We start from the raw sequence: 13,937 nt of genomic DNA on the forward strand, positions 1-13,937 counted from the left end.
CCAGTTATTCATGTTTTCATATACGATTCAAGAGCATTGCACTGCCATTGCATGTTAAAATTATCTTCTTTCCAATACATCAGCCAGTATTTTAGAATTCCATGTGATTGTAAGTGGGGGCTTTCTTCACACCAATTATGATCCTGGCAGAGCCACAATGAATAATGAAGTCTCCATCTTGATGAATCTTCTTCTTTGGCTGCTTGTTCCTTTAACTCAAATCTAGGATTTTCTGTAAAGATGAGCAAATTGAATTTCCTTAAAGTTATTTTGTATGAATGAATTAAATTTAAATTAAACTTAACTACTTTCTGGCAATGCTATTTATATTCAACCACATGCTTATTTTATTTACCAAGACAATTTATAACTAATAACTTCAGGATTTACTTTGTGAAACCTCTCCATATTGGAAGTAAGGAAATAAAACTTTGTAAGGTTCACTGTTATTTAATTATGGGCACAACCGATATTAAGTTACGAAACCCGGGTCATGCCCATAATTAAATAACAGTGAACCTTACAAAGTTTTATTTCCTTACTTCCAAGACAATTACCCAAGAAATTGTGGACGTACGTGAAAATGTGAAATGTTGGTAAAATTGATACATACATATGATAAAATGTTTTTAGTAATGAAATTATTCATAGAAATACAGTTTAGGAACTATATTCTGCAGTCACTCATGAACTTAAATGTGAGAATTATTTCCTTAATTGTGAATTTTATCCATCTTATTTACTTACATACCTATATCTTTTACCGTGATGAAATACTTTTCAATAGGCTTTCACGCCAAAATCCGGTTCCACAATGAATGGTTATTAGGTATGATTATTGTTGTCCCATTGTAGCATCTAATTTGTTTGGTGTCCAATTGATTTTTAGTGATGGCTTATTAGTTCTTTTGCTATAAATATCATAAGGGCTTAAAATTTTTTTAGTTATATTCCATGTAGATACGTATAATCCTTGGACCTGAAAGAAATATGCTAGAAAATATGTGCTATTATTACCATTTGATTTACTTTATAATACTGTGATCCAAATGTTATGTGATCCCAAGGTAATTGATGAAACTTGATACTTTTCTAGAGCCTACCAAAATCTTAGATCATAGATGATTGAAAAACGAACACACACTTAGTGACGGCTTTCAACTTTTTTTGTAGCATAGTTTTAATTCAGTAGTTTCACATTATAATGATGTGAGTTGAGATTTTAGGGGAATTGAGGTATCTTATATTATGGAAAATTGCTCTTTATCAGGCTATCATAACTCAAGTTTTTATCCAATATTGATTAATGAGCGTATGGTAATGCAATGTAGCTGGGTGGTACATAGTTATTTTGTTGATATAAATGAGAATTTCTTAATGATATTTTATCTAATTATCTCACATTTATTGTCTTGCTAGCAGTACTGCACAATCATAAAGTGTGAAGGAGTATCAATACAGAGGTAATTTCTCTTCAATTATCCAGCCACTTGATTATCTTTTTTTATGGAAGAAGCCTAGAAATATGCGACTTCAATATTCCTTTTGTTATACTTCATATATTGAAACTCGATAAAAACTTTTTAAGGGTCCTCTTGTTTTGCTATTAATGTGGCTTCTCAGAATACTAGCAAAGGGAACATGGACGTACCCAGCAGGGGGCAGGAGGGGGCAGCTACCCCCCCTAGAAGCAAAAAGTAAATTTAGTTCAAAACGAAGGTTTTGCTCAAATTTTATGTAAATCCAAGAAAAGTGATATTTAAAGTGTTGTTTAAAACATGTAATTAAAATAAAAATATTTTTCCTAGCAAATAATTGTAAACAATAATGAAGCGGTGTTATAATTATCTTAAAATTTTGGTTTCCACGACCTTTTCTGCGTTGCAACTTGAACGACCTCGGCTTGCCCGCCTCTAGTTGTGATCAGGGATGGCAAGTGAAAAGACACGAAAATGTATCGTTTCGACCTGGAGGGAAACAAAAATACGAGGGCCGTTTAGTTTCGTTCCCACACGAAATTAAAATCACCAAGGAGTTAAGTTTCGACTCAGGGCAGAACTTTACTCCGAGGAAGGAAACTAAATTAATCTAAACTCCGCTGCTTATACTTTTAAGACCCATCATGTTTGACATTGGTATGGATAGATTAAATCATTGAGCTGAAAAATCAAATGGCCAGTTTGCGTCCACCGTTCTCCTGTTAGTGGTAAAAATATGAGTGTCCCATGCATCTAATGGCATCAGGTCGAACATCTACTTCATTCAACCATACTTCGTACTCTGTGTGTGGGTCGAAACTGAAACGTTTGAAGGTGAAGTACGTGGTCCCTCTGGTGTGAAACATTATCTGCGTTTCGTTTCATCCCAGAATTTTACTTTAGCTTCGACGTGAAGTAATTTTGACTCTGATTGCATTTCGACCCTGAGTTTAGCTCCCCAGGTTAAAATCCATTCATTTGTTATCTATGAAAACATTTCACATTTCGGAACAAAACTATTGAATTTTACTAGCTTTGACTTTCATTTAGTTTTGATTGCCATCCCTGGTTTTGATCCTGAAATTGAGAGGGCAGGAAAATACCAATATTGTATCACTTACCTCTTGATTAAGTTGGATCTTCATCGTCCTCTTTATATCTTCCCTGTTCCGAATTGTGAATGTATTGAATTTTGGCAAATGACAAGGTAGCCTCTCAATTAGGAATCACATGAAAATTTGCATGCGTAACCAATGCCAAAAAATGCGTACGTACTGGCAAAGGAGAAACATACAGAGGTAATTTTCACTAGATATCCCAACACAATTAGCATGCTTGCATCAAACATATTTCCTCAGGCAAATCAAACATCTTAGCTTATTATGGACATGCTATTGAGTAGTGGTTCCCAAATGGTGGTCTGCAGATATCCTATGAGCCCGTTAGGGGTTTGGGAGTGGTTCTCAATACAAAAAAAAAAGTTGCCAATCCATGGGGATCTTGAAATCATTAGGTTTTGAATAAGATGTGGCAAATGTGAATGTAAGAGTTTCTAATATAAGTTAAAAGATGTTTTGTAATCATAATTGAGTTCGTATATGGAAAATGCTTTGCACTAGGACTAATAGGGGGATGAGGGTGATCCACACTCGTTCTAATTTCAGGGTAGGAATTCAATTGGTCAGGAAATACTGGTTTACAACAGTCAACGTTATTTATGCTGTAAGTTCCTTTCAGGAAATGCTGCGTTGGTAACATTTTCTGCACGATGTTTCACTCCTAGTGGGAGCATTTTCAAGAGAGAGAGAGGGAAATGTTCTCGTCCCGATCTTATACAGGACAGTAGCGGATACAGAAAAAACTCAAGGGAGGGGCACAAAATATATCTTTAGTTTTCTTTACTTTTATCTCAATAAAAAATGATCAAGTCAACAGGCAGAGTCTCTTGGGGCTCATTACAGCAGTCATGCTAAGGCGAGAACTCCATTGTCTCAAAAAGATTAGACATTATTTTATGCCCAAGGCAAGAGGCATAAGGTTCAGAGATGAGTCCCATTTATGAAGTGCATCACTCTTTCGTGCTCTTTAAGAGATACATAGATCCTTTGGGAGATATAAAATCTTCAAGTACAAAAAGTCTACATTATTGTTTGTCTTATTGTAGTTTAGTCCAATACTCACTAATTGCAAGCCAAAATGCTTCAAATGATACGAGAAAAATTCAAAGTATTTTTTTTCCTGCAACTTCACTTTGAAGTACAATTATGCTGCCTGTTCTATTAAAGTGGACTTGAAGCTCGGATAGTTGCTGATAAATGTAATTGTGGGGGTTGCTTCAACAGAGAATACTTACTATTCTTTCATGAAGGTATATTGCAAAGATTAAGCCTTCTATTATGACATTTTACTTTGTTTAATAGTAGATTGAATATTTTATTATTGGAATGTATGCGATAGGCTTAAAAAAAGGAAAGATTTTTTTGTATGAAGGTTTTAAGGGCAGGTGCACACTGGTGTGAACATGACCACAACCATGACCGATTCAAACTCTCTGACCAGAGCATGGCTGCTACAAACAAGCCACCTGTGAGTACTGACCAGGTAGGAGTATTGCAGTTTACAGAAAGTGACCTATTGTGGTATTGTTTTATTATTTCTGGCATAAAAATGTGTTGCTGATGAAACCAAAAATTTGATCGCCCAACTTGAGTTAAACCATTGAGTCAAAGTTTTTCTAGTGAACATTGTTCCATTTGTTGCTATATTTAACATTTGCTATATGTGACACGTTTTGGTCTTGGCTTTAGTCGTGGCCACATTAGTGCATACCTGCTCTTCAAGGATATTGTTTTGGAGTAAACACTCATTTTCCATGACATTGTGAGGTAATTTATTTATAAAAAATACATGCCATACATGCTGAATTATGAGTCAAGAGCATTTCTCCTACCTGAAGAAAAATATCCCAGTTAATTCTAGCATGTCTTAATTCACTCATTTAAGTTTTTATCCCTAAAATTCTTGATTCATATTACATAGATACTAAACATGTTATTATTTAAAGCTTTTCCTGCACAATTAGAGTACCTTTCTTGATTTGAATCAATTAGATATCTCGGTTCTATGTTGTAATATTGACATAAGTTGTTACAGCCATGAATTTCACCTACCATTTCGTCTAAAAATCATACTTCAGCATGTATGGCTAGTTACAACAAAAACGTGGTCAATTCTCATTATATCTCCATCTCAGTCTTAGTTTAATGAAGCATGCACATTCATATTCCATCTTGGTTAAGAAAAATTTGTTTCGCACACAAGAGGGATATAATATATGATGGAAGATGAGGTTATGTACATAAAATGGCATGTGTGAAGTTCTATTTTCAACACCACATGTGCTTGATAATAGATTACATTATATAACTGCCATATTTTGATACATGAATATGAAAACACACACACTCACTCATGCTCACACACTCACTCATGCACACACAATTATAACACAAGTCGTACTAATATAGGGACACACTTCAATATTTACACAATAAATTTCCCTAGAATCAAATGTCACTCATCCCGAATGCATTTGAAAAAACAAAATAATCATTTCACTGCCAGTTCAAAGATAGTTATCAACTGACTGGAAATCTTTCATTTGATTATTTTAGCCAACATGGAAGTAAAGGCTTCAAAGTGATTCGCACATCATGAAGATTCTCTATCTTTCTCATTATCCTCACTGTTAAGTGATAAATTGGGAATGAAGCATTAAAATTTGCTGGTGAGGCAACTTTTTAACTCATCTTATAGATCTTAAAAATAACTTTGTGAAACTCCCACAATGTTATTTCATGCTTTCATTGATAATGGATTTCCAGAAAGTTAAAGCCTGACGGTCGATTTTCAACACATGTTCCCCTGAAAGGGGAGACACCTCTATTTCCCACGCAAATGCCTCTTTCATGCCATTCACAGAAATAAATACGTATACATATTTACATATAAGCACATGAGTGCACACTGAAAATCCCTTGACATCCATGCAATATATGCCCACAGTATGTAGTTAGCACAAAAACTTGCACAGCCTATTAAGCAAGGAGAATAACATGGCCTTGCAAATCAGAATGACTAAAGGTGAACATCCTGGTTTTCATCGTGGATATATGCTGAATTATCTTGCTGATGGAAGGTGTAGGGATGCGTGGGGAAAGCTAGTGGATCTCCCACTGTTTTTGCAGGCTCTTCAACCACTGAAACCATGCCCTCGTCCGTATCTTTCTTGATTTTTGCTGAAAGGAAATTCCAGATGTTAATTTAAGAATGTTGGCATGGAAGAAAAGTAAACTTCATGCACAGATAACAGCATGATTTTGAGGTCTTAATTGTTTCATATCAATTTGTCCTATGACTGAGTAGAGAGTACTTAAGGTGGAACAATTGAAGTCTCACTAATTGATTTTAGCATTAAGAATATTTTCAGTTATTTTATTTCACTAGAAGTAATTATTCTTTTGGCAATATTTTAAGTGTTTTTTGCCCTGACAATTCCTCTTCTAACTTTAGTAATTAGCCAGAAATAAACAGAAAAATGAAGATACTAGTTCAAGAGTGTCGATGGTAGTACAAATGCAAAAATTTAGGCACAGTAGACCCTTGCTTTACCATATTAATCCTTTCCAAAGACACTGTAGGGTGAGTTACATCATATGTTGAATCCGCTTTATTTTTGGACAATGAATCAGATAAAAGAGTTTCAGTCCATATGAATGCTGCTATATAAATATGTATTTAGTCAACAAATTTGGTAATTGTGGAATTACATAATTGATGCATGCAGTGCAAGTGGAAACAAACTGTCAAAATTTGAAATTTTAAAAAGCTTGTGCAAAATCAGCTCTGCTCATATGCCAAATCTGTTGCAAGTTAAACCTATTGTAAACTGGGGTTTCACTGTATTGCAAAATAATATTAATGGTAGAGGACTATTTTTGAGAAAATCTCTCAAACACCCTATCGAAATTAATGCATTGATTAGAAATGCATTGATATCCAGGAAACGTTCTGTGACAGTTTTTCTTATGTTTAAATGAATCATGGATGGGCTTAGCTCAAGTAAAAACACTTCAAGTTAGTAGTTATAGCTTGTTTCAGGAATAATTAAATTGTGCATATCCAAAAGTTAGTTGTAAGTGCCAAAAGTGAAATTTTCCGTAAGAAGAAAAAACATATTTTGCAAAGAAAAAATTATATTATTAAGAAGGTGAATAACACATAAAATTATTTTTGAAGTCGTGATTGTATCTGTTATTTTAAAATAAAAATTCTATTCACATTTACAACGTGTTTTAGTATGAACAGTAATATTGACCAATTTTGGCATTTACAATGTTTTGGAAATGTACGATTCTATTACTTATCAATGACAAGTTCTGAATATGGGTCTGTAGCCTTTTAAGACTGTTAGTTGAGAAGTACTTACTTGATTGGAGCAAAACCCTCTGCAAACTGAGGACTGGTGCCTCAAAGAGTATAGACATAAAAAATCCAAGCAAGAAGGACAATATTGTGTCTGCCATTACACTAAGGGTCTGGAAAATTAAAAGATGTATCATCAGAGGTCTCATCTACATAATGTTACGCTTGTTATGATAAATATTGGAGTCAAAATTAAAGTCCATAGAAATAAGAGTGTAGTTTACCATGTTGTAGATGCTGAGGTAGAGAGGAGCCCGGAGGCTAGCTACATCTATGAGTTGAAGACCGCAGTGCACAAGAAAAGCTGAATATGTGAGTCTTCCTAGAGGGAAAATTCTCTTCCATCCGAAGAACCTTCCAAAGAGCCCTGAATGAAAAAGGTAACATTTTAAACACTGAAATGAATTATAAATCATTTGAACATCACAAGCCTTTCTTCTGGTAAGGAAACTACATAAGAAATTCAGTGAGTCAGTTTTGGTATGACTACATGTCTTTTAAAGAGATTCAGGATTTGTTTTCAGTTCTGCGGTTGGTATTTTTAAAAGTGAGATGAACTGAAATGATGATGGCAAATATAGGTCATGGGTCAATATCACTGCCCTAGAATCTAGAACTTACATCCATATTCTGTTGTGAGGGCATAGATTCCCCATCCAATGCCACCAGACCAACTGATGCGATGGAGGGAGGCATAAAATGCTGCCCATAATGGATTGTATGTCCAGAGTGGTGTGTAGAAAAGCCATGATATAAGTATGGGAGCCATCATGGCAGATGTACACAGGACGTATCCAATCACTGCAGTTACCTGTAACAATAAGTACCAAGTTAGAGTCGCAAATATATGTACGAGTTTAAAATTTCAAAATTTGGTATCTTCATCCTGATCACGAGATATTTTTCCAATATATGTATAATGTACTAGGTTCTCTTTAATGAAGTTTGGTAAAGCTATATTTCTACAAATATCTTAGGCTACCAGAAAGAAATATAGTTTTCATTTTCGTGCCGATTTTTACCAATTAAGCAAAATTAATTCTGGAATGAGCATTAACCCAGATGCATAATAAGTGAAGATTTCAAATATCCACAGAAAAGCAAGGAAAACAAAATTTCATGGGTGTAAACTGAAATGGAAAGTGTACAAAAAGTTTATAACTGTACATCACAAGACAGCATGCTGAGAGAGGGAAGGTAGGAGGAGCAAAATCCTCTCGGACTAGTCCTAGGATGATTAGAACTCAACCTAGGGCCTGGCTCCACTCTTAGAGACAATTATGCCAAGACATGAAAAATATATGTACTTAGTAATTTTATATCATTAAAAAAAAGAAAATGAATCAATATGATCGCACAAAAGACTTTCAAACCATAGTTTATACAATGAAAATAACAAATTTGAGCTCATGATTCATAATACTCACTGGAGAGATGGTAACTTTGCGTTGGCGGTGATCATAGATGAGGTATCCCATCAACATTCCAATAAAGTATGGTGAACCTCTCATATATGTAGGAACATATGTAGTAAGATATGCCTCATTTGCCAACAGGTCCTTCACAGTCCTGAAAATTAAATTCACTCGAGTTATTTTTGTTTACAAATCATCACTGGTTTTAGCTGCAGTTACTTTCAAGGAACTACATAATAAAGTCATGACTTTCAATCTGTCTACTCACTCCATGTAAACTGGGAAGATTGGTTCCAGGCTCAATACGTAAGTCAGCACGAAAGGTATTATGGATGAGATGATAAGGAATGCAGCCAGAACTATTTTGCCAAGGTTTGGACGCTTAGCCAGAAGAAGGGCAAGTGGTGCTCCTAGCACAAATAGCTGCATATCACTTGATAAGTACCATGATTGCAGCATACACTGAAAATTGAAGGAGAATATGATTGAGGTGAAATTTTGTATTAAAATAATGGTAAATATACATATTTCTCTTCCCAAGGAATATAAATTGAAGGGTTTTGTAGAAGAAGTGAGTGTCTGAAAAAGTATTATTTTTGAGATGATCATTTAGGATTTAATTACATTTTCTGTCCCAAAAGCAGAAGAATATCAACTGCAAAGCCATCATCTTTGGAGGGCATTGAGGAAATTATGCATATGAAATGATAATGTTAAATATGTATCTCAATATGCTTGAATTTTAATGCTGTAACAACCCCTTAATCCATTCAGTTCCTCAATCATTTGGCTTATTCTTACCATATCTTCAGGTTTCACAAAAGAATTGATGTATAACAGATTTGTCCACCAGTTGTTGCTGCAGCGGTCACTTTCCACCTTAATCCTTTGTGGCCACATTGGGCCTGAAGATATCCTTGGCAACAAGGTTGCATACAGTCCAACCACGGCCATGTAAAGTGGAGTTAGACTAAATTAAAAGAAAATAGTTTTCCATCAATACAATCGACCAATGCATCACTTATCAGCTTATATTCACCTAATTTCAATTTAATATGTAATTAACTTTTTGGATGATTAAAGCTCAAAAGTAAGGAGAAAGTAAAATGAAAACACTCTCATCGAATAATTAGGAAATACCTATTCTGCAAGCACTAAGTTATGAGATTATAGATACTCTCCTCATAAAGCAAAAATTGAGTGATACCTCAGAGTATTATTAAGTTCCTAATAAAAGGAGATATAGGTACTATACATTTAAATAATGCTTACCGTATAAATCTATTGATGTAAAGTATGGGGATGGAGAGCTGAGACTTGTATTTTTTGTATTCTGTGAGTATGATGAAGGAGAGAAGACATCCACTGATGGTAAAGAAGGTGTCTACCACTATAGTACCACCCAGGAGAATAACAACTTCAAAACTGTTGTAAAACTGGAAAGGGAAAGAAATAAAAAGAGGTTATGAGTTATACTATTTCTGCACAGTCAGTTGCAAAAATGTGTTGCTGATGGATAATCCAATAAAAGGTCCATTGAATAATAGATAAATGATGGTCCATTGCATGCATGCACTCTGTATCAAATGAATTGTTCTCATGTGTAATAATTATTTTCTTTCATTTATTCCATTCATGAGTTTAAATTCAACATAACATTGAGAAATGTAAAGATTTTTTAGAAAAGATACTTGAGAAGGTACATACTATAATTGCATTAAAATGTGAAGAACTGTAGAGTAGTTGCCTTGTCAAGATAGACATGTAACAGCTTGCTGATGGTTTAAAATCCAACCACAATTACATACCTGCTCAACATACTGGCTGTTCATGATAGGCCCTCCAAGAGAAAAAAATATTCGGTGGCCCATGATGATCAAACAGATGGAATAAAACTTGGCTCCATTGAGGAACTGGAGAGGGTTATCACTAACTTCATCTTCAAACAGTTTTAATCCATTAGCATATGCGGAGAAACATAGCAGGTACTTCTCCATTGCTCCTGTAGGAAAATTGATTAGGACGACTATTCAGCATTTTTCACATTCATTGATCAAGCCTAGTAAAATGGCAAAACCTATTTTTTATAAGTTTACAAAAGATCATTCACATCACACCACTTATAATGAAATTTATTTTTCCTGATGCATAAATAGTCTAATTTTAGCTGACAAACAAAACCACTCACCCTTATTCTTGAACTGATCTTCTTTAGTCCCAAAAGTTCTTTGATAGACATCATAGCCAGTTCCACCAATGACCAAGAGTAGGGCCAATGCAAACCAACACCTATTTTTCAGTTCAGTTGCCATGTAAAGAAAGAAAATTTATTTAAAACCATGGTACAATGTGTCTAGAAAACCAGTAAGTGCTGATTCTTTTATTTTTTTTAAATTAAGAACATTATTTCATAATTTTGACTGATAATTTCCCATTCTAAGTACAGAGCATGTAATTTAATGAATAAAAATAATTCCCTTCATATAATATTTTTTTTCCAAATATAGTTTCTAGGATGATTGATACATTTTGCAAATCATGCATGCATTTTGTAAAATTCATCTTATTGCTGCTCATTTTTTAAAATTTGAATATACGTGACACTTAAAGCTGTGGAATCACTGACACACCAAATCATGAATCCCAAAATGTGCCATTACATATCTCCATCAAGTTACTGGGTATCCTCACCAATCTTCCTCTAATTTGAAAGATATATGGTATTTAAGCAATCGATTTAAATATTTTTAAAGCTACAGTAATTGAGCCCAGACTCATTTTTGTAGCCGTACCTATCTCCTGATATAATATCCTCATTTTTTTTACTCACCCAACAATAATCTCTCCTGTTGTCAGAGGCTTTGATCGAGATTGCGGACCGTCAGTGTCACCCCTCTGACAATGAGATTCTTCCACAGTGACTGATATTGTGGGGCCATCCAGTTCATCAATGTCTGACCCAACAACTGCTTCTCCTCCAAGGGCTGCAGCAAAAGGCTCCAAAGAATGTTGCAAGTGTATCTGGAGATCAAGTGCTGAACACGATGATGGTATGCATAGTCCCCAGTAAAGAAGGTCACGACGTTTGTGGTAAGGAATAAGGGTGGAGTTCTGAAATAAAGAGTGTTATTCTAGCACAAAATTTTACCAAATTAAGGTTTGACATAAAAATATTATATTAATAAAGTTAAAATAACCATCCTAAAATTTGATTATAATTTTCACGCATCAAAAATTTTGTTAGATACAGTAATGGCAACAAGGATTCAACTTCATGGATCGAAGTTGGCCACCTGAATTGATTTTAAATATGCAGTAGATCATTTTTCAAAAATTATTACTGAAATTCAATTACCTATCTTCAGTTGAATGTGTAAAATATCATGGCATTACAACATCCTTTGAAGTTATATTTAGGATTACATAGCTAAAACTCATACAATATGTATTTTTCAGTCTTTCCCTATGCTAACTTAAGTATATTATAGCAGTTCCCTTTTCATACAACCAAGGGTGTCCTCAAAATTTTTTTTCGGCATATCATTTAGAGGTTTCTGCACATAGGCAGATTTAGGGGGGTGACGGGGGCACGCGCCACCCCAGATGCTTAAAATATGCATAGGCGAAACTTTTAATAAAATATCAATAAATTTTATATTTTCATATAAAAGTTACAAATATTTGCATATTAATAACTTTTATTTTAAAATCAAGAGTATATTTCATATAGTAATTGTTGCATGTAGTTTTTAATCCCAAATATGAGAATACTGGGGTAAACTTTTCTCGGGATTCCCACCGGGTTAATGTTTTTACAGCGGCCAACGTTTCAAGTTCAGTCTCGGCACTCATCTTCAGGGCTGAAACTTATGAGAATACTTTTTCATGAGAATACTGTTTGCCGATCAGACCTTGGTGCCCCCCCCCCCAGAAAAAAATCCTGGATCTGCCCTTGTTGCTGCATTATATTGTGCTGAAGTTTGATTCGGAGGGGGGTACACGTAAGGCAATGCCTCTAAAAAATTGGGGTGGTTTGGATTCCTTGACCTCATCCTATGGCAATGGTTTTGGATGCAATTGGCCACCTGAATTGATTTTAAATTTGCAGTAGATCGTTTTTCAAATTTATTACTGAAATTCAATTACGCATATTCAGTTGAATGCATAAAATATCATGGCATTACGACATTCTTTGAAGATATATTTAGGATTATATTGCTAAAACTCATACAGGATTACTAAGTCTTTCCCTATGATGACTTAAGTTAACCTTTTGCTTAAGGAAAATGAGGCATGGTGTGATAAATACAACAATTTAACATAATGCACCATCTTTTCAGCAGCTGTGGCCAATTTTGAAATCCTGCTGAATCATTATTTTCAAGGGTTTTAAGCAGATAATGAAGTGCATTAATACCTTAATCTTGTGCCAGATGAGTTGGTGCTTATGATTTTCAAGCTCCAATGAGGCAGGTAGACGCAACCTCACAGATGATAAACAATATTTGGCACTCATTGGGTGCGTGCCTGATGTGGTTTCAATGGCCAAGCATTCATCAAAGTTTCCAGCCTCCAGGGTAGACCCATGGAGGAGACCGGTGGGAAACTTGGCTGATGCATCAAACACTGAAATTAATGAAAGATATATATAATTAGGAAAATGAAATCATAATTATAGTAAAAAAATGTACCCAAGTGTACTAACTAGAACACCTGGGAATGATTATATACATAAGGTCAGAAATCATAGGTGGATTTTGGAGGGCACGGGGCACGTGCCCCACCTAGATGCTTAAAAATGAGACGATTATTTTAAATACAAATATTTAAAAAAAAATGTACCTATATTTTAATATAAAAGTTATAAATATTTACGTATTAATAACTTTTATATTAAAATTAAGAGTACATTTTGTAGACTAATTGTTGCATGAAGTTTTTAATCCAAAATTTGAGAGGACCGTTTGCCTGTCAGACCCTTGTGCCCCCCTGAAAAAATTCTGGATCCGCCCTTGTAGGTAACCATTAAAACAGGAGGAGAGGGACTATAAATATTTATCAGCAGTAGATCATTAATAAATTTCTAGGTGGCAATCAGCGTGTATAGTTGTCTTTCACCTCATTTAAACTTGAGCTACAACTTCAAAAGTAATTTGGCTCATTGTCGATGTGTCTTTAATAATAATATTAATACATATTCTCAACCGTAGTTCGATGCTAATATATTTACCAATTTGTTTATCTGATTTCATTTACTTGAAAAGAAAATGAAGATATGGCAAAAAATTGATATCAAACATTAAATATTTAGAATTAGTGAGTCAGAACTATTTATTTGTTTGATCTGTAGATACATACTATGTTACTACAATAAAAATTTTTTCTTCTACTTCTAGGATGCTGGCTAAAAAGTGTGAATTTAAGGAAATACTAAAATAGGGGACTATTGCTCATATGAGATACTAACTGGGAACTGTTAAATGGAAGTGAAATTTGAGAAACCATGAAATAGGGAAGTGCAAAATACAATTTTGAATACATGAACAGTAGCATGAAAAAA

General features: G+C 34.4%; 1 protein-coding gene across 1 annotated transcript in view; it reads right to left on the bottom strand.

Moving 5' to 3' along the window:
• Window positions 1-4,344: 4,344 nt before the first annotated feature.
• LOC124154097 (nose resistant to fluoxetine protein 6-like) overlaps window positions 4,345-13,937 on the bottom strand; it is a 33,451-nt gene continuing 23,858 nt past the window's right edge. The window contains exons 3-14 of the mRNA XM_046527611.1: window positions 12,795-13,003; window positions 11,208-11,488; window positions 10,566-10,666; window positions 10,186-10,379; window positions 9,650-9,813; window positions 9,179-9,347; window positions 8,646-8,839; window positions 8,390-8,531; window positions 7,584-7,773; window positions 7,187-7,329; window positions 6,967-7,075; window positions 4,345-5,776 (exon numbers count right to left, since the gene is read on the bottom strand). Of these exons, the coding sequence (XP_046383567.1) occupies window positions 5,616-5,776; window positions 6,967-7,075; window positions 7,187-7,329; window positions 7,584-7,773; window positions 8,390-8,531; window positions 8,646-8,839; window positions 9,179-9,347; window positions 9,650-9,813; window positions 10,186-10,379; window positions 10,566-10,666; window positions 11,208-11,488; window positions 12,795-13,003 (2,057 nt within the window). The 3' untranslated portion in view covers window positions 4,345-5,615. The remainder of the gene's footprint in view (window positions 5,777-6,966; window positions 7,076-7,186; window positions 7,330-7,583; window positions 7,774-8,389; window positions 8,532-8,645; window positions 8,840-9,178; window positions 9,348-9,649; window positions 9,814-10,185; window positions 10,380-10,565; window positions 10,667-11,207; window positions 11,489-12,794; window positions 13,004-13,937) is intronic.

Source organism: Ischnura elegans, chromosome 2, assembly GCF_921293095.1.
Source record: "Ischnura elegans chromosome 2, ioIscEleg1.1, whole genome shotgun sequence".
Lineage (NCBI taxonomy): Eukaryota > Metazoa > Arthropoda > Insecta > Odonata > Coenagrionidae > Ischnura > Ischnura elegans.